General features: G+C 25.4%; 1 protein-coding gene across 1 annotated transcript; it reads right to left on the minus strand.

The window, feature by feature from the left end:
• Positions 1–894: 894 nt before the first annotated feature.
• Positions 895–22,251, minus strand: LOC142319887 (uncharacterized). Its single transcript, XM_075357560.1, has 3 exons — positions 22,213–22,251; positions 17,999–18,295; positions 895–1,552 (listed from the first exon to the last, which is right to left on the minus strand). The coding sequence occupies exons 1-3, from the start codon at positions 22,249–22,251 to the stop codon at positions 1,106–1,108; spliced, it is 783 nt and encodes a 260-aa protein (XP_075213675.1). The 3' UTR covers positions 895–1,105.
• Between the last annotated feature and the right edge of the window lie 227 nt (positions 22,252–22,478).

A 22,478-nucleotide genomic window follows, 5' to 3' on the forward strand; every position in this document is an offset into this window, starting at 1 on the left:
ATACTAGATCGTGGATACCGATTTCTTTGGGGAACGGGTTTCAATTAACTACACATCTCAGGAAAGGTCGACCTGAAACATTGCAACACTTCATTTACATTCATACATATCAACCTCATTCATCGTCTGAAGTTATACCTTACGGTGGTTCCGGAGACTAAACAGAGAAAGAGAAAGCTTTTTGTATTATATATGATTATTCTTTTTTTAAAAGTAGTACAATTTTGAAAAACAAGTTCAATTATCATAATACAATTAATTTTAATGAAGGACTGTGCATTTCATTTTTTTATAAAAAAACAAAACTGAGTCACAATATTATTCGTATTTTTTTTATTTTGCTATTAAAGGGTAAGATGACGTAACACTTCTGAATATCTATAAATACATGTAATATATACGAGTATATATATATGTACATTATCTTCTTATAAAATCTTCTAAAAGTTCCATCATCAAAATACTTCAAATTTATTTAATTCAAGATCTAAATTTGTTGGAATTTTCTATACTAGTTTATTAGTTTTTGAGGTTACTTTGAACAAGAAAAGAAACTTTGTATCTTTGATAAAATAGATATTTCGGATTAAAGCAGACTCTTCGGCAGGACATTTCTATAAATAAAGTTATACTGGGTTAAATGGCTGCACATATATTATAAAAAGAAAACAATAATATTAATTACAAACATTTATTATAAAAAATAAAAACAGTTATCTTAAATTTAGTACAAATTCTAACAACTAATTCTTTATACATTAGTCTTATTTCTAGTCACGCATACATACAAATATATTTATATATATGATATAATTGTACAAAATAAATAAAAAAACAAAACAAGAACAAGGATTAATTCTAAGAACAATGTACATGTTACCTAAACAATGAAAACAGGTTGATAAATCGTTGTGTATTTTTATGGTAAAATTAAAATCACATTGTCTAATTACTGATAGTTTTTAGCCTTTAGTTAGCCTTTTTTTCAACCTAAATTTAAACATAAATAACAATCGTAAACAAAAAATTATATAACAGTTCATGTCTTAACATATTTGATTTCGTATCATTTGATTTTCATTTGACTTTTTGAAATTTTATTCGTTTAATAACCCGGAACACCATACTGTTGTTGACCTCCTGAAAGATCTCCATGACCTCCGTTACCGCTAGCAGCATAACCGATATTATTATAAGAAGCTCCAGTAGCTACACCCACGCCATTGCTGTAATCTCCTCCAGAGTAATCACCTCCTGAATAACCTCCAGAAGGAGCACCGTAAGTTGAACCACCTCCCAATCCTGAATCTCCTCCATAGCCTCCTTGACCGTTTCCATACGTAGAAGGATATATTGCTTCTCCTTCATATTTTACATCGGCATGAAATCCTGTTTGCCAGTCGGCTGTATACGTAACAATTTGTGTTCTGCCGTCTGGTAACAGTACTTTGTATTGTCCTTTAACGGTGTTTCCGTCACTGGTTTCTTGTTGTTTAAAGTCACTTCCTGTGTGGGGATCCTTGACTATATATCCAAATTCATACGGTTTAGCCTAAAAGTAAAATAAAGAAGTATTAGTTAAACCAAAGAAAAAATTAATGAGGTTTTTTAAAAATAGCTGGATGAATTAGGTCAATGTTTTAACGAAATAATTTTTATCATAAATAATTTTCAAGTAATTCGTATATACGCATCTAAAAGGTGATTTAAATGAGACTACGAAAAGTGAAGTATTGAGGGTGAGAGATAAGAAATTCGTTGAGGACGGTAAGAAAGAAAATATATGTGTACATCAGAGAATTATGGGGGAAAGTAAAAGGAAAAAAGGAAGAAGAAATTTGAAATGTTAATAGTTGTCAAACATGAGCAAAGTTATATAGTGAAGAGAGAAAATACTCAAGAAAGTTACTTTTTGAGGTTGACTTTAATCACGAATCACAAATATTTTCCTGATGAAAAAGTTGAAATGTATTTTAATTAGTTTTTCATACATCATGACGAAAGTGCTCTCACCGATATTACATATAAATAGAAAAATTGTGCATTTCATAAAGTAAATCAAATAAACAAACAGAACGAAAAAACTGGTGATAAAATTTTAATAATGAATCTGATGTAAAATGAAATAAAAATAAAATTTTTCTGATATACCTACAAATTAATCATCAGTTAGTTTAATTTTTTTTCTAAATCCTTTAATTTTACTATTAGTGATTTTATTTTAGTTTGCACTTTTTAGTAACAGATTTTCAAATTTTGCAACAAAAGAAAACATCGTTACAGAAACAATAAACATTTATTACCATAACCAAACATGATTTTATAATACTATGCTAATTAAAATCACTATTATTTTCTTTTTTATGAAAGCTTAAAAAATCTCTAACCACAAATGTTAAATTGACTTTGAACAATTTCAAATAATGCTAAATTTTTGATTTAGATAACGGAGTAATAATTATTCCAGTTAAAAATTAATATAATTACCACTATATGGATAATAAATATTTTACGACAAAAACAGATTCTATTTAGATATAAAATTATTTAAAAATGATAACGAATTACTAATTAAATAACTAATATATACTTTCAAAAAGAAGTATAAAGTATAGTGTTTTCTTTTTTTAAATATATTCCTCTACACATTAGTTTACATATAAGTTTTAATTGTTTTACTATATGTATATATTCATATATAAAATAACAGAGTAAAAAAATACTTTCACGTTGATCGGTAATGATGTTATATTGCGATAATTTATGCTTTCTAAAGTTATATATGCAAGTAAAAACAAAGAAATATAATTTCATAACTTGTGATTATTATATTACCGTGAATTCTTTCTCTCAATTTGTTCGCCTGTATTTTTATAATTACGTGAAGGTCATACATATTACATAGGAATTAACTACACTTATTTTTTATCTAGCAAAAGATCAATTGCCACATGATATAATAGTTAGGTTTAAAATTAAATAACGTTTTTCTCCTCCTTCAGTAAGAACAGGCTTGCGATCCAGTTATACCTTCGGTAATACATTTTTTATTAATAATAGGATTCAGTTCTTTAGCGGGTGATAAAATGCCAAGCCTGATCGGAATTCAAACCAAAAACGTCCCGAATTAAAGGCAGAGACCACTCGATCAATACCCTAGTTATTATATAAGATTGCAATGGGCAAAATGAATATATTAACTTCTTTTTTTAATTAGTTTTTAAAGTAATTCATTCAACTAACAGTATGTTATATTTTTGAAAATAATTTTCATTCTTTTGCTCCGGATTAATATATTTGTATCAACATTGGCAGCTTGTTTAAAAAATAAATAAATAAAATTTTAACTGTTTGCTTTTGCATTAAACCTGCAAAAAAAGGAACTTGTATAAAAAAATAACTTTGAAATAAATATGTAAAGCGAAAAGTATCGCCTTGATAAAAATGAGAAAAGAGAAGCAACGTTAAGTGACTACTATTGAGAATGTGATAAGGCTATCTGGGGTCCAGGACTATAATTATTATTTTCCTTTAAATTTTTCTATTAATTCTTGTGAAGTTTCATGTAAAAGTACTTTGTACATCAGAATGACTGCATACTTTAAATTGCGTATTACTGCGCCGTAAAAACCCCATATTTAAGAATTAAGAAAATAAACAAACACTAAGAATCTTCAAATTGTTTTTTTGACCAGGTAAATTATTTGTTAAAAAATATTTTCACTGATTTTGTTTGAAGAAACTTACTGTGGACTATCAGAGAATCTCAGTCAATAAAATGCAAGTAGTATAAATGAATCAAATTTGGTGAATTTATTCTTATTAATTTATTTGGTGAATTTATTGATATTAAGGAAGAAATCGTAAAAAATACACCGAAAATTATAAAATGAGTTAGAAACTCGACTCTAAGATATATAAATAAATTTTTCATACATCGGTTACTTATTAACAAAATCATCATATTCCTGTTATCTCGAAACCATACTTTTCATGATCAACCTTTTTTTTCTCCTGTTTAGCTCCAGGAATTGCCATCAGGTATTACTTCAGAGGATGAATGAGGATGATATGTATGAGTGTAAATAAAGTGTAGTCTTATGTAGTCTCAGGTCGACCATTTCTGAGATGTGTGGTTAATTGAAACCCAACCACCAAGGAACACCGGTATCCACGATCTAGCATTCAAATCCGTATAAAAGTTGCCTTTACTAGTATTTGAACATTGGAACTCCGACTTCGAAAATAGCTGAATTGCGAAGACGCGTACATGATCAACCTGGACCAATCTTGCTTATCGATTATATTTTATATCATTACTTGAACTCTGCAGCTGCCAGTTTAGTTGTTTTAAAACCAGATAAGGCTAACAAGTTTTTGTTATCAATATAATCGCCACTCCGATGATTTCCTTTGTAGAGTGGTAGTGACTCTGACCTTTCATCCGGAGATTCGAAGTTCGAATTCCCGTCAGGTATGGAATTTTTGTTATATTAAAAAATTTCCATTGGATATAACACTGACAAGCTTCGAGCTTATATATGGTGAATTAATTATAAAAAAATGTTACTTGTGAAAGAAATACGTAAAAATAATGAAAAAAATCCTTTACTTGTAATTATTATTTTAAAAAATATTTCGTATTATTATATAATAAAATAATTATTTATTGAACATGGGAGGTAGTAATGGTTAAGTCGGCTCAATTCGATTGTCATGGATCAGTTGCATAAAAGTATAATATGTAAGTTGCATTTAGACGATGATTCACTTTCACAAACTAAAAGTTAAATGCATTGTGTTTACGAACCACTAAAATATCCAGACGACAACCAGAGCACGATTTTTTCTGTAAGCAAGCGGTAGCCTATTCAATATTCATTTAACTCGTGACGTCATTTAGTAAATCATCTTATTTAAAATGTTTTACTGTAGTGCTTTATACTGAATCCTATACATTGAACTACTGTCCTCGTTCTAAAAACTATTTGCTTCAGTAAAAGGGTTATTGAAAAAAAAAGTTGTACGCGATTTCGTGCTTGACTGTCTACTCAAATATGACATGCTTTTTGGTAGCTATTTAATGATTGCAGTACATTTAAAAATAAAGTGGTTATGTAATTACACTTTATTTTGCTTTGCATCATGAAATAAAATTATATTCCTACTTTCTTTGTGTATTATTAAAGAAAAAAAATTAAATTCATAGATCAACAAAAAGTAACATTAATATGTAACACAAAAAAAGGAATGAACTTGTGGATTATTGAGAGCGTGTTCATTTTACATAATCATTTAAGATACAAATTTTTTTTCAGATTTCATTGATAGAAATTCGCAATAGTTTAGACTATTTTTTTTTAAACAAGCTGCCGTTGTTGATAGAAAATCTTTTTGTATCAGAAAAAAGTGAATGAAATCTATTCATTCAGAATAATGAATGGGTTATTTTCATAATAAGAATGAAAATCCTTTTCTAAAAGAATTGAAAAGAAGAATGAAATTTATTTTCAAAAAGAATTGAAAAGAAGAATGAAATTTATTTTCAAAAAATATATCATACATTAGTTTTTAAATTTAATAATCTATTATTTTATTATGGATTATGTATTATTTTAAAATTACGATTATTTTATCCGAATTGGAAAATAAGTATTATGCAATCTCTCACTGTTAAATTTATTGTTTACTTACTTTTAATAGATTTTAATAACCTCATTAAAAAATTATTATAGTTTCGTGTTACACTCATCAAAAAATTTGTTATTAATTAAATCTTAACATTCAAACTCCATAAGTAATATGAAAATAATATTTCAAACAATGTAACAACAAATTGTCTTGATTTGAATTGGGGATCTGTATAACAAAATAGATTTAATAGCACCTAATTGGTGAAGATATGGTTCTCCCCACCTGTTAGGGTTTTTACTGAACGAATTTAAACCATTTAGACGAATTCAAATAGATTTTTAGCAATGTTTTTTCATCCTCATTTTATATTAGTTCTTAAATTTTAGTTCCATTGAATTTCGTTTGCGTCTTAAAAAAAATTTCAAATATATGTGTACTTCTAGTAATTTTTTTTAATAAAAATCTTATTTACTATTTAAGGTGAATACTAGATTACCATTTATGTTTAAGTTGAAAACTTATGTAAATGTATCTGTATTCCAGTATGTTATAATAAAGTATTTTCTGGAAAACATTAAACAAACTCTGCAATCAATAACCTAAGTAAATTCTACTTTGTCGAGAAAGGTAATCTTTATAAAGTAATAAAACTAATTATCAGTAGTTTATATAAGATTTAATATGCTTAAAATTAAATTTATCATTATGACTATTTCTATTAACGTTTTAACGATAGAAAATATAATTTAATCTAATTTTTACGGGCTGCGATTGATTGCTGTAATTTATTTGAAATAATTCATATCTATTAAAAATTAACGTAGTAGTGAAGATTTGGGATATTTCATTTCAGTTGTACATGCGAATTACAATAATACATAAATGTAAGGAGATGTTAAGTGTTTTTGTAAAATAGAAGAGAAGAATATGTTACGACAAACTATATAAATTAAATTGCAAGAGTATAGGAATTATAATATGAAAACGAAAATGAATTTGTAACTAATTAATTCTTATGTTTGAATCATCTGATAGGAGGAAAGATCTAAGATGTAAAATAATACTGCATTAATTACGAGTAAAGGAATTAGTAAAAGCATTCGTTCTTCATTGTAATTAGTCAAGGTTCATGAATCGCTACGTAGTAGTTTTGCGTTTATACTTTGAATTCGAATGAATAAAAAGTAACTTGAAATTAATGGATAAAGAAACTGTAATATTGATGAAAAGGAGATTAATTTAGACGTATTATATATGAATTCAGAAGAAAGCTAAGTACCTGAATTAGTTAATATCAGCTAATTATGACCAACCAAGATATTCGTTCTCAGTTTGCACTTCCTGCCTATTCCATAAAATATTTGTAACATTTTGAAATTGCAGAATATTTTATTTTTCTTCAGTGATGAGTAAATTACGATAATTATGATTTTCTTACTATAATTACAAATAAGTTCCGAGGAATACATAATTTTTCATGCAGTAAAAAGTTCAAGTATTATTCTCAACAAGACAACATTAGCTTATTCTCACCAACCCGTAATTTGTAAACCACTTGACTAAAATACTATTTACTTTTGGATGTAAGTACTGCTAAATAAGTTCACCATTGATTCCAAACCTCGATAGAACTAGGAGGTAATTGTTAATTATACATACGTACTTTCTTATTCAAATTAAGTACATTATCGATATAAGTCTATTTATTCTTTTTCTTTATTAAAAATAAGTATTTTATATAAAAAGTGATATATCAATAATGTTAATAATGACTTTATAAAAGACATTTTAGAAAAAAGTACATGTTTCATAATTTCTTCGACGACATGAGTAGGATATTCCATCATTATACGTGTTTTTAAATTTTCTTCTTATGTTTTTATCGTAATTTTCTTCTTTTTTGTTTTCTGATGATTAAGCACAAACAAGGCTTATGCATGGGAATATGATATGAAATATTTGTAGCATTTAAAAAAAATCCAAGCCCGACCGTGATTTAAGTACGGAATCTTTCAGATGAAATACTCTGTCAGGAAGCTTGTCAAATTATATTATAAATTATACGAAATTATTTATTTAGAACATTTAAATGGAATTTAAAATTAATATCGATGATGATCTAGTTAATTTTCCGTCATGTAGATGTAAAATAATTACCTTTTTATATAAAGCCGAATCAAATTTAAGTTTAACAGACAAGTTTTTTCTTAAATTTTTAGGTTCTGAAGGTTGACCACTGTACAGGTTGAAATTTACTAAAAAAATGACAAACCCCCCCCCCCCAAAAAAAAGACGAAAAAAGATTCAAAAAAGAATCTCAAAACAAAAACGCAGGAAAAAATGTAACATTAAAAATTAAAGATACAAAATTATCAACTGTACATAAATCCTTCGCCCCAAAAACATAATGCTCCTGGAATATAAACTAACTTTTTATCAACCGCACAAAGTTTTACATCGGGAAAACAGGAGGTAAACTAAAATAAAAATATATTGAATATATTAACTTATCATAGAAATTGTCAAAGTTACAGATAGAAATCTCATGGAAACGAATAAAAATATATTTTAAATTTACAACGTTCTTTATATTCTATAAACAAAAAATTATTAAAATTTATTAATGCACTTGAACTTTAGGAAACATATAACAATGATCACGAAAGTAGTAAGTACGTTGATTAATCACATTATATTCTGACATTTTCCTGACACCTTTTGTTTATTAAGTTTATCGATTCTGTACTCGTAATCAGTAGTATTCCTTAATTTTAAATTTAGAATACTTTTAATATTACATTTAAGGAGATATCAAATTTATGAAGAAGAACGTGTTAGTTAGTAAAACCAACAAATTGTTGTTCAACAATTATATCCTATTGGATTTTTTGGTTATAATCAAAATGTATTCCAATTATAATCAATAATATAATTAATTATATAATCAATAATCCAATGTATTCCAATATTCCAAAATGTATACAGTTGAAGTTGTACGGAAGTAGTAAAATCGCCGGTGTCAGAGATAATGGCTGCAAGTTTAAGTAAATAATTTAAAAAGTATTGATATAATTATAAAAGAAAATCGTAGTTTAAAATTTATTCCGTCTTATTAAAAATCAATGATTTTTTTAATATAAATATTATGTAATAGATTGCATAATAATGATTAATGTTACAGGTAAACAAAATTTATTTTCTTATCTTAATTAAAAAGTTTATTTGTATTAAAAAAAAAAAAAAAACATGAATGGTAGTAAACGTCTGAAATAAAGCTTATTTAATTATAGAGAAGATTCAGTAATTTTAAATAAAATAAATAATTCTATTAATGAAAAAAAAATCTACTTTTATTAATTGTATAACACCCGAAATTACTTCCCGAAAAGTGACTAAAATTTACACCTTGTGGTTTATTATGAGTGAAAAGAACTGCATTATATCTTAATTACTTGGTCACTGATTTTATTGCTTGTATTGAATTTATTAATGTGTATAATGTTCTTATATTATTATGTCATAAATACTTTTTTAACTTTTTTATACATATATATATATAAAATTTTATTTTGGCTATTGCATTCTAATAATGTAAGTACGATTTTACTATGATGATTTTAATAACAAAAATATTTTACTTTCTAAATTGTTCATATATTAGGAGTATATAGTTTCATTTTTAATTATTTCCGTACTTAACTCAGGGTATTATTGTTTTTTTACACATTATCAAATTATCACTTTCAGTATTTTCATGAATAAAACTGGATTAGTATAATAAAGAATTAAACTAAATTATTATTTTTTTTTTATATCAAGATAACAGGAAAGTGAAAGAAAAGGTTAATGTTAACCGTGATAATGGTTCTGAAAGTTTGATGAATGACCAGGATCTGTCATCTAGGGTACGGAAGAAAATGCCATTTTATTTTTCTTTATTCATAAAAGTCAGTCACAATAATGATTTTTTCCTTAATGATAGTGATTTCATATATTATATTTCATTTAAAATAAGGCCTCGCTTTCACAATATTTAAACAAACTTTATAGATGCTTAGATTATTACCACACAAGAAAAGATATAATATTTAAAATTTCCTAGTGTTTTAATGGTCAAAAGATTTAAAAGTCTATAGAAATATTTCAGTTACTTTAATAAATTTAAAAAAAAGTTATATTTTATGTTTCGTGAAAAGAAAAATAATTTTATTAGAAAATGTATAAAGTAACTTACAACTTAATTTAATAAACAAATGTCAATTTATTTATATTTCTCAAGAATTACTGAATATTTTTAAACTTTTAATGTACGTATATGAATATAAACTATATTAATATAAATTATTTTTGAATAATTTAAAAAAAAAAACTTAAATATGTAAAATATAAATTTTTCTGTAACTTTCAGCTTTATTCATGAGTGTACCTTTTTTTGTTTAATCACGATTTTAATTACTTCAAAATTTGCACTTGTTTAGTTTTCTGAAATTTTTTTAAACACGAATTGTTTCCAACTTTTAAAAAAATTTCATTTTTTAATGAAATAATCTTTTAAAATTATAAAACAAAAAAATGTGAGCTTCAGATTCGAAGTTCAAAAGAACCGTTTTTTTTTTAAATTGAAATTTTGTTCGATTTAAACATTTTACGACTTTTAATTTTTTTTTTTTTTTTTCATAATATGCGTACTAAGTAAATATAAAACCCTTACTTTTGTTAGAGAGAGGATTCCCAATAAATAATTTAAGTTGAAATTTTATTTACATTAGGATTTTATTTCAATCTACAAGTGTCATTAAATTGTTTTTACAATTACTACTTCGTAGATGCGTAAACAGATAGAACATAAATTGGTATAACAAATTTTTCAGATATGTGAGATGTGAGAATAGCAAGAAGAGTTGTAGTTTTTCCTCCGACAGAATTATGTTCAGTTAGAAACACTTCAATAAATTGATGTTAAATTATGGGAATTATAGGCAATTTAATAGTAAAAATGAAAATAATAGTAAGGTAGTGTAAATAAATTAATACAAGTGTAGATAAATTAATATTTCTTAATTTAAGATAATATAATAATTACTTCTTTGTATACTAATTGTAAACTAGTATAAACTAATACAAAAGTTTATGTGGTTAATTACTTTAATAGTTTAATTACTTCTCAATTATGACCTGAATTTATACGACATTAGATTAGGTTACGTGAAGAGCATAATTTGTTAACTAGACATGATTAGAACAACCAGATCTTACAAACAAATTTTGTCCCACAAATTTAATTGAATATTTTGTAAATAACATTATTAAACTGATATTTATTCTGTGGGTATGTGAAAGTTTTCTTAATGCATGTGAGTGAGAATCTTTGTTCGCTCATTGAATGAAATGAAAAGTTGAAGAGATTATTTTCTGCTGGTTATTTGTAATTATTATTATCGTTAAAATGTATTATTAGACATACGGTTTTGTTACTAGATCAAACCGTGCCTTTTTTCTAATTAGAATTTGATTTTTATTATTGTTTTTTGTGTAGGTTTTATTTTTTAATTAATGTGAGAGAATGGGTTATCATTGAAACCTTTATTAGGGACTGTATTAGTTATCGTATTCGCTTTCCTTCATCTATGTATAAAATAAAATTAATTTCTATATTAGTTTAGAAATATTGTTTTAATATTTAAATAGAATAAAATAATTAACGTATTTCTTGTTTAATTAGTCTTTGGTGTACAAAATATTATTTATTGTCTATTACTTGATTATATTAGTCGATCAACTATGCTGTATTTTCTAGTTGATGGAAAGTTTTCCATATAAAGAAAAATTAAATTTGACGTATAATTTTGTTAGAATATTAATACAAAGCTGATGAGACTTAAGCTGGTAGAAAACGTGTCTTTATCTAGGTAAGAAACTGAAGGAAGTAAAAAATAAATATTTTTCTTTAAGTTAAATTTGTTTCTTTTCTCATGGATACATATTTAAAGGAAAAGTGTAACTGAAAAAAAGTGAAAACTGATAAGCAATGCTGTTGTCTCGTTATTTAATTCTAATTAATTTTTTTGAAAAATCAGAAGAATATTAATATTAGTAAAGTCCTTTTCGATAAAAATTACGAACCAAGTTTATCTACCGAATAGGTAAATGTACTTTCGAATGTAAAAATAAAGAAAAGAAATTAAGGGAAGGAATATCTTGGATACAGAAGGAATGTTTTTCTATGAACTAAAGAAATAACATTTCACTGAACGATACAAAAATTGATGTAATTTTATAAAACATATTTAAGATTACACTGATCACCATGTGGTTATCGGCCCTGGGGTAGGTCCCTTGAATCTTATCCGTCTCCATTCTTTTCTATTCCCAATTAAACTTTTAATATTAGTATACATTTTAATTAAGAAAATAATAATAATAAACACATTATTATTTATTTATTATTAATTATTACTGTTTATTTTTTCTACTTTATTTCCGAAAAAATGTAAGAGATTGTTTAAATATTTTATATTTAAATGTAATCACCTTATATGTATGAATATATTTTTGTAATTTTAATAACGTAAATAATTTTTATAATTTTTACCGATATAGTATTACACGTTTTTAATTTCATTATAAAATACTTTTTTCCTGATATTTAATTTTTTTTTTTTTTTATTAAAATAATTAAAAAAAAAAAACAAATTGAAGAGAAAGTTCACTGTCATTACATTTCATTGATTAGCTCAAACTACAGAAATATTTTGCTGTTTTGCTTTCATTTTAAAGTTTTTTCTCGGATAAATTATTTTCTGCGTAACCTTCCTTACATCTATTTAATTAATTATAGCCTTAAATATGTGATTCATATAAATATAAAACAAAACGTTGAAATTTGGAAGTAAAAATATTTAATTGTACTGCTGAACGGGGTCAAGTAATTTCAAAGGGGCTAATAATTAATTTAATTATTTAGAATATATTTTCGTTATTTTTGTTTGTTTATTTTTTTTATTCAATAAATTATTTTTTTCGGGATAATTTTTTAGTTAAAATTCGTAATGAATTATGTAATTTTTGCATTGATATTATTAATTAATATCAAATCAGTAATTTTGAATCGCATACATAATTTTATATACCATTACATAATTTGCTCCTAAAATTACGAGTATATTACGAGTACATACACGTACTCCGTAATGAAAATAAATGCACTTAAACTTATTTTTTAAAGTTGTTTGAATGAATTGATAAAATATAAAAAAATGTATAAAATTATTTCAAAAAATTTCAAAATTCTATTTATATTTCAGGGTAAAATTATAATTGTAGTAAAAATTGAATAACTCCCAAGCAAACACCAACAAGAATACAGAAATCAATTTACATTAAAAAAAAAAAAACATAATAAATAAAAGAAATCAATACAACAAAATCTAAAATCAAAAATATAATAAAAAATGGAAACATAAAACATAAAATCTAAATAAAATTTTAGTTTTACTTTTAATTTTTTTTGTAATTTACCCAGTATGTGAACGGTGATAAGTATTGATTCGTATCATCAAATATTTTTTTGTCATTGCATATAGATTTCAAAACATTAAGGGAAAAATTATATATTTTATTCTTCTTGATAATTCACTTTATTAGTCCAATTTTTAAAAAAATTGAATAATATGGGCTCCGAAAATAAAAATAAAAACGATAGAGGTTATATTCCTACGTAAAATGAACTCGATTATTTTAATGAATAAACAACAAAATATACGGTGTAATTTTCAAATGAATCTAGCTGAGTATTTATTATATTGTTAGTTTTAAAATACGCATAATACTCTTATTAATTCTGTCATCCATGATTATCTTCTTAACTTAATATATATTTCTATTCCACGTACTAAGCACTGTGAAATATTCTAAAACCTATGAGTTTACTTGTTTCTTTCTCATTTCAATTCCTCAGTCATTATCCCACGTATATTTTTAATATCAACAGTGAAAGATTAACGGGAAGTAGAATAAATTAAAGCTTAAATAACCAAATTATTAATAGTAACAACATACAGGGTTAATTTATGACTCAAAGATAATAAATCAGAAATTTTATGTTTTGAATAACGAATGTTTTAAAAATTAAATGAAAAAATTACATCTCCCAATAATGTAAATAAAAATTACACTTTTTATTTTTATTTACCACTTCGTGTATAATATATATTATGGTTTAATGCACAAAATTTGCCGAGAGCTTATTGTTGCAATATTGACTAATAAGCTGTGAATTATTTACGTATATTAGCATTAGAATAATTCAGGCTTGAATTTTTGAAAATATGTTTACATTTGAGGGATTATAAGCAATTTTATTTTACATTTTAGTGACATATATGAAAGGTGTATAATTTTTAATTTGCTTCATTAAATCGGTGTGTGGAATTTTTCACGTACGGAAAAAATCACGCATAAGAGTTGTTCTGGTTTCTTTAAAGAGCTCATTATTGTTTAATTTATATTGTATGATTTTACAATGAAAGTGGCAATTAAATATATACAGGTACACTTATTCAATATTTTAATTACATTATACTGAATAGTTACTCGTCATGTTCACATTAATTAGTGAGCTCACAATATTAAAGCTGTACCAAAGCTTATATCATTCAACCAGGAGTCTCATGAGCAAACAAACATTCATGTAAGTACTGTATACCATTAGGTTTCCCTTTTGAATGTACTGTTACACTTCAGTTAATAGTAAAAGATCCGAGTGGAAACACTTCATTTATGATCACTGCGATAAGAATAATTTTGATAAAATAAATTTTCATTAATTCAACACTATTTAATTTCCCTCTTTAAAATCAAATTGTTTAGAATTTATAAGTATTCTTTAAACGCGAAAACGGTTTTTAACTTTAATTTTTACCATTGCGATTATAGTACCAGGGATTATATAACAGGGCTATAATATTTTATGGGTAAAAGTATAAAGATCTAATTTTTAAAATGAGGTATATTTTGATAATTGCATAACATAATATAAGATAAAGTATCATAATACTACATACATATACCTCGCAAAATATGGACTTACTGTTAAATAAATTACCCTCCTTAAATACATAAGATATTTAAGATTGCCTCTTTAATCACGTAATATTATTACTTTTTAATGACTTCTTTTAAAGGATTATGATGCGACAACAATTTCTTAAACCCAAAGAAAAAGATAGGTTTTAAAAATACTTTTCTGATGAATTTATGTGGTTTGTTGTATTAGATATTGTAGTGCATAAAAATAATAATACTTAACTAGAAGAAAGTAGTAAATATTTGTTCTTTTCCTTTTTACTTAAAACTAGTTAGAAAAAAATTATTAAAAAAAAATAATAAATCAAGAAAAATAATACTATTAATTTCAGTTTGCATAACAGAGGGCCCTAATAGAGGCTTCATGGTTTGTTAGGGATAGAGAGATTCATTCATTACCTTCTGTTTACGAAGAGTTTAAAAAATTTAGTTCATGGCATAAACAAGATTAGAAAAACATGTAAATTATATGGCAGTAAATCTATTTGACAACAGCGATGACATAAAGCGACTAAAAAGTTTCCGTTTGCTGGACCTGGTAGATGTAACCAGAGGAGTGGACGGGAACCTAGGCGTAGGAACACAGGATGAGTCTGTCTCTGTGAGTGAACGTCACTTTGATAGTCTACAAATTACAACTATTTGTAATATTTGTTTTATCTACAGATATATATATATATATATATATATATATATATATATATATTGTTTCATATATTGTTTTTTTATTTCATACCTGTCAATATATGAAAACAACACTAAAGATAAAACAATGACATTGTTTTTATTTTTGTTCTTTTTACCTTTGATTTTGTTTCTGGTGGTGTATTGAGTATTGAACTTTACTATGACCAGTTACAAGTGCTTTGTCTATGTATGAGGGGTTAAATCTTTGTAAGCTTTAATGAGGGGTTTCGTCGGGTACCTTATTTCACGTGATTATTATTAACAAAATTTACTTATAGTTTCCTATGAGGTACCGATTGTAAATAGTAACAGACAGAAGAAAAACATTGCATATTGCAAGTATCATTTTTGTCAGAATTCTACTGAAAGTTATTTGATTAATTAAAATAAGGACCAGTAATCGAACAGATAAAATTGACATTTTACCTAAATAATTTTATAATAAAATAAAATTTAATAAAATATAAATTATTTCAATGAATTATATAAAAAAACAATAAAGATCTTCAATAAAAATAAAATAATTAAAATTATACATTTTAAGAAAATACGTTTTACTTCAATAAAATCATGTATAAAATTAATGTTGAACACATAAATTTTAATTCATGTTTTTTTTTTTTTTAAAGTGGTTTGTAGTAGTATTATTTCTTTAAAAATTTTTGTGTTAGGTTGTCACTGGCAAATAAATGGCTGAATGTGTTCGGTAATATAATTGCATGCGTTTGGGTGTACGAATTTTTTTTGTCAATACGGTTGTTATTTAGGAACGTTCAAGGTTATAGGGAATTAGGTATTTTTAAGTTCTACGATTCTGTTTTACCAGTAATTACTTAACTGTAGAACTGGAAGCAGTCGATTTTTCTAACATTTAGTTTTCATTCTAAACGCCAGTAAAACAAATTAACGCAGTTTTTTACGATAGACAATATTTTGTTGACTAACTCGCATCTTATTGTCTCTATTTCGATACTAATCGAGAACTAACATTTTATTCTTTCTTATAAGTCTTTACGATTATCTGTATTATAATTTTGTAATCACATCATCATCTTGATTAGGCTTTTTTTTCGAGTTTTGACTCATCGTATTGTAGTCATTACGCTATTATTTAGTTTATTTAATTAATTGTAGACTTTCTTGTAGATTTATTATAACTAATTTAGGCTGTACGAATGAAAACAGTACACGTTTTTTTCATACGTATTATAGAATTAAAATTGGATGTATTTTATTAATTTTATTTATCTATTAATGCAATTAATAGATATTAGATGATTAGATTAATGGAATAATTAACTCTATATTTGATCTATTATTAATTACATTTTAGGATGTAGTTAAGAAAAAATACTGATTTTGTATAATTTCATTTTGTAATGTTTTGAAAATAATTGTAACCCTCTTGAGGGAAAATCAATATTTAAAAACTCTAAAATTGTACTACTTTTCAGAAATAAAAACACTTAAGGGCATTAATATTTTTCACTGTTACGCTAATTTTATATGTAACTTTTGAAACTTCTGTAAATTAAGGATTTTTACTTGTTTTTTTTTCTTCTTAAAAAAAAAAAATGAAAAACTTTCTAAAGCACCCTGCTATAGAAACAAAAGTTTTCCTTTTCTAGGGTTAATCAGGGTAATTATCGTTTTTAAATATCATACCATCTTTTTCTTCTTTGAAGGTATTTCAGTGTTACAGGTTAAAATACCTCACCGTACATCAAATGACATATATAAAAAATTATGAATATGATGTCTGTGAAAATAATTTCATTGCACATTACCACGTGTAATAATAAAAAGCTATAATTCATCAGTACTGATGACTAAGTAATATGATTGTGATTCGTGTATTCTTTATTGTTACGGCTTCACTACAAAATATAAGCCAGTTCACTTTTTCAACCTCTGTCATTAACAGAAGACCAATAAGGAAATTATATCAGCAATGAATAAAACCGTTTAATGTCATTTTTATCAGCCTTAGTTATAGCTACAGCCTTAGTAGTAGGCTAGCCTTAGTAGTTACAATAAATTAAAATACAATTAAAAAATTTAATTTATTATATTGAATGTATGTTTAAATGGGTATTTAATTATTTTTTCACTTTTGAAAACCACAGACTATCACCCCTCAGTTACGCAGTAGATTTTTGTGAAATTATTTTTATACAATTATTTTTTAAATACAATTTCTAATCGAGATTCGTGTCCAAAACCAAAACCAGATCGACCGAAATTAGAAATATCTGGTTTAAATATAAAACAACTGTTACACTTTAGATTTTTATACCTAACTAATGTTAAAATAAATTTCAAATGTCAGATAAAAATTAGAAGTTTCAAAGTAGTTTTTAGTATACTTTAGATTTTAATTTTAAATAATTATTCGTTTTAAAATATTGTCATTGATTTTTTATTTATTGTTTTATTTTTTACTGCATTCCAAACATCTTAGTACTGACTACAACTTCTGTCTCCGAAAAGTAATTTGTAAGTACGTTATTCGTGACAACAAATGACGGTTAAGAAAAATAGTTGTGATTTAAAAAAAAAGTTAAAATTGAAATTAGATAAAAGATAATATTACCGGTTCTGAGTGATCATGACCACCTTGTCCACTACCATATCCTCCGTTACTAGCATAACCTCCTCCATTACTAGCATATCCTCCTCCGTTACCCTGTTCACCAAATCCTCCTGAGGGTGCGCCATAAGATGAGGATGGTATATTATACGCTGCAGTTATCGCTCCACCGCCATCTCCAAATGATGGCACTCCATATTGTGATGATACGTCTGATCCACTGTTTGAAGGAGCTCCATATGTTGAACCTAGGTTACCGGCTTTAGCTGTAAACAGGCTAGCGGCTAATACACAACAAACCTGAAAAAATTATGATCTAGTAATACTTGAATGTTTAATATTTTAGACACAATTATATATTTTCAAATTATATTATCGCATACTATCTTGCACGCTAACATAAATTGGGGAAATGAAAGATGAAATGCACTTCGTTTGCAAAAATATGCGCAACACAATCAATGCAGATAGAAATATTAAACAGAATATATTTCGCCAGCTGAAATTTTAATAGTACATGCGTGATTTAAATTGATTCAATCTGTAGTTTAGAATTTATATATAAATATTAATATACGAGTATATATAAATAAATTTTTTTTAGCAATATTAATCCCAAATCGTAATAAAAATAATGGTAAAAAAATCTCACAATACTTCCGATATCTTTGTGTATTTCTAAAAGCAAAGATTATTGATATTTCAACTTTATTTTATTAAATTAAGGACGAAATACATTTATCAAAACTATTTATGCTATACAATCAAATGTAAGTGTTAGGCCAGTTTAATAGTTAAATATGTACATTTAATATACAAACGATTTTTAATTGGGGAAAAAAATTGGTTTACTGAAATCTTATTGGTCAATAGTTGAATAAAAGCCTACAAAAAATCAGATCAGCGCATGCTGAACCTTACGAAATTCTATTGATATCTCATTTTCGAACGACTGATATTGATTAGCTAATTTTACTTAATAAATATCATTACGGTCTAAATTTCATGAGCTTTAAGGAATTATATTTTCTTTTTTTTGTTTAATCTCCGGAACCACCATATTGCTTCAGAAGATGAATGAGGATGATATATATGATTGTAAATCAAGTGGGGATCTGGGAACGACATAGTCGGGCCTGGTAAAAGGTCCAAGACAAAAGAATTAAAAGAGCAGACGGGGGGGGGGGGCTGACCTGCCATTCTGGACGTTCTGCCGGTTGGTGGGAAGAGAAACCCAACCGCCAAAGTACACTGGTATTCACGATCTAGTATTCAAATCCGTATAATCCGTAATCGAAAGGAATTATATTTTAAATGCATTTGCAAATTAAATCTGTATTTCATTCAAATTTTGAGTTAACAAATAAGAAAAGAATCTTGAAATGTATTAATGTAAGAAATAAAAAAAAATGAAGATAATATGCCGAAAAATTTATAATCAAAAATTTTTGCTATAATCAATCAGATGAGTCTGTTTAGTCATTAAAAATATGTTTCATTAAAACTGCTTGTAACTAAATTTATATTTGAACCAAAGGTATAAAAAGAAAATTCTACGTATAATGTGAAGTAGAAGAGTGTTAAACATAAAAAATCTTGAAAGAATTTGCTGAAAACATGAAAAATGAACTTCAACTAAGGAACGCTATAAATAAAAGTACATGTTGAAGTCTGTATGAACAATGACATTTCATGAGAAAAGTGTATTTTTTAACAATCAATGGATGATCTATTTTCTTATATTTTATGTATATAATTAATTAATCTTTTTTTAATGGGTTTCTCATGATGTTTTATGTAACCTGAACGTAGAATTAGGAATAACAAAATCGTGGTGAAATATTTTAAATTATTTTATTATTAATATTTTTGTGTGAGTATAAAATTTATTTGAAAGAAATATAAATACAAAATATGTGATGAAAAAATCAGAAAATATTTTTATTAGAAGTAAAACTAAAAAAAAAATTAACTCCATGAATTTAGGAAATTACTAAATCTCTTTCTCAGTTCAGTGAGAAACAAGTATTTCTTTTGGCTTTAAAAAATTAAAAAAAATAGTTTTTTGTGATCGAATACCCGATACTCATTACCGGTCTAGAGAGTCTTGGAAAGTACCGGAAATCATGCGGTTTTAGTTTCTTCTTATTACATGTTAAATTGATAATTTATCTACTTTTTTAATGAATTTCATGGATCTAAATTACGATTTAACCAACGATATAGCTTGCTTGCATCATTTTCATTAGTAAAACATGATATATAACATCATAGGTCGGAAAATATTTCATTTATAAAGGAATGTTTTAGAGGAATTTTAGATGAAATATGTTTATTTCTTTATTTCTATAACATTCACCAGATAAAACCTAATAAATGTGGTGGCGAACCTTGACATACATTTAAAGGAGTTTTAGCGTAAGAATTTTATCAGGACCAAATCCATATGAACAGATTTAAAAATCTACAAAGAACAGATTAAGAATGTTTAGTTGTTTATTATTAATACTAATAATTCAGGTGATTTGATTGAAGAGAGAGGAATTTTTAATATATTCTCTGAATACATTTATATTTTTTACGTATTATTTACCTAATATAAATTATTATAATCATTATTTTTTATCACTACACAATTTATAAATGTTAAAATGAGAGATAAATAACATTTGCTAAGGTAGAGCAAAGAAAGTGAAAATTATTTCGAATTTTTAAATTTTACCTTTTTTTACTGTTAATTTACTATTTAAATTTTTTTTCATAACAACTTTTTAATATTTTTTTGTTACAAGTTAGGTGGTATCTTCATTTACGCGATAATTAAGAGATCAAGTGATATTTAACTTAAGATGGCTTAATCGATAATAAAAGGACTGAACTGAAACATGTCAGGAACTGAAACATGTAGAATTAAGTTGTACTAAATTTATACGCTTTCATTTAGAGTTCATATTATTTATTGAGGCCTATTCTGTTTGAAAATATAAAATAAATTACAAAAAAAAAAATAAATAAATTTGACTGCATTTGCAAACGTGAGAAATAATGTTTCGTTTTATGCAATAACCGTTTATATAATTAAATTACGAATTTATAAAAGTGCCATTGAATTTTTTTAAATTTTAGGAATTAAAATTATTCCCACTCTCCCGTATGAAAAATCTTACTACACCCCTGTACAACCATAAGCCTGTACAACAAAGTCCCAATAAATTTACTTTGTCATCTTTTTATATTCCTTTGATTTCGTGAGAAATCTTCTTTTGTGCGGAATAGATTCTTAATTAATATTTTTGAAGGAAAAACATGACTTATGGAACAAAAAGAAGCAATATATTTACTTAAACACACAAATTTATTACATGAACACAATTATTTGTAATATTTAAAGTGAATATTTTATTATGAGCATTAAATAATGGTTTTTTTTTTAATTTTTATTTAATTTGGGGATAAAAATGTATATTAACTAATCGTATAATATATGTGTGTGTGTGTGTGTGATTGTGATTGCGATTAACTGAAAATCAAATCAGAAAACCTGTTGTTTGGAATTGTTTGATAAAAGAAATTTATCAGGTATGTTATATTAGAAATTGTACATTTATTATTAACGAATAATCACAGATGTTAAATTGATTTTTACTTCATTCTAAAGAAATTGTACAACTTTTAAAAGTTTTCATTGAACTATTTCGTAGTTTTCAACTTTTTAATTTAACTTTCCAAGCTGTATTGAATTCAAGTGTATTGAAAAGTTTTCAGTTGAAATTTTTGTATAAACACTTTTAGATGTATTCACGTCTGCTATAATAAATTATACAGATAGAATAAAAATAATAATTACCGCATTGTTTTTGCATTTTAACTTTATTTTAATTTTTATTAAAATTTACTTTTTATTTTTTAATTAAGTTCATTGTTAGTATAAGATTTACAGTTATAATAACAGTAATTTCCTTCATAATTCTACCTAAAAATTGCAACTATCCAAATTATCTACAATAACAATGAAATACGGATAACCTTTATATATGCATAAAGGTTAAAAAAATCATAACGTAATTAATGCTTTCGATTAATTTACTATTATTTAATTTAAACAATAGTGATGTAATTCTGCTTTTTGATGTAAATTTACGGGATTTGTTGGTTGTAAAAGATTAAATACATTTGTGTTATTGTTATTTTATTTGTTAATTGAACGATTGCTGTACCTGACATTTGTAACCAATACCACAATCATTCTGGTACATCTTTATCTCTCTGATTTGATAATAAACCCTGTTTTATTATGTATAATGCGATTTTGAAAATCCGAAACAGAAAATATTATTCACATTCCGACCTGGATTATCAAAAATACCGGATTAGTGATAAAATTAAGGGATCCTATATTAAAATTAATAATTAGTTTTATTATAAGAAATTTATTTTTAAATTTATATCAGAAAGTAATAAAATCTTCAAATTGGAGCAAATA

This window comes from Lycorma delicatula, chromosome 2, assembly GCF_047948215.1.
Source record: "Lycorma delicatula isolate Av1 chromosome 2, ASM4794821v1, whole genome shotgun sequence".
NCBI lineage: Eukaryota > Metazoa > Arthropoda > Insecta > Hemiptera > Fulgoridae > Lycorma > Lycorma delicatula.

Coding starts and splice junctions, on each gene's coding strand:
- LOC142319887 (XM_075357560.1), bottom strand. CDS start 22,251: ATGTACCAGAATGATTGTGGTATTGGTTACAAATGTCAG. Junction 18,296..22,212: donor GTATTGGTTACAAATGTCAG/GTACAGCAATCG, acceptor TAATTTTTTCAG/GTTTGTTGTGTATTAGCCGC. Junction 1,553..17,998: donor GTCATGATCACTCAGAACCG/GTAATATTATCT, acceptor TTTTACTTTTAG/GCTAAACCGTATGAATTTGG.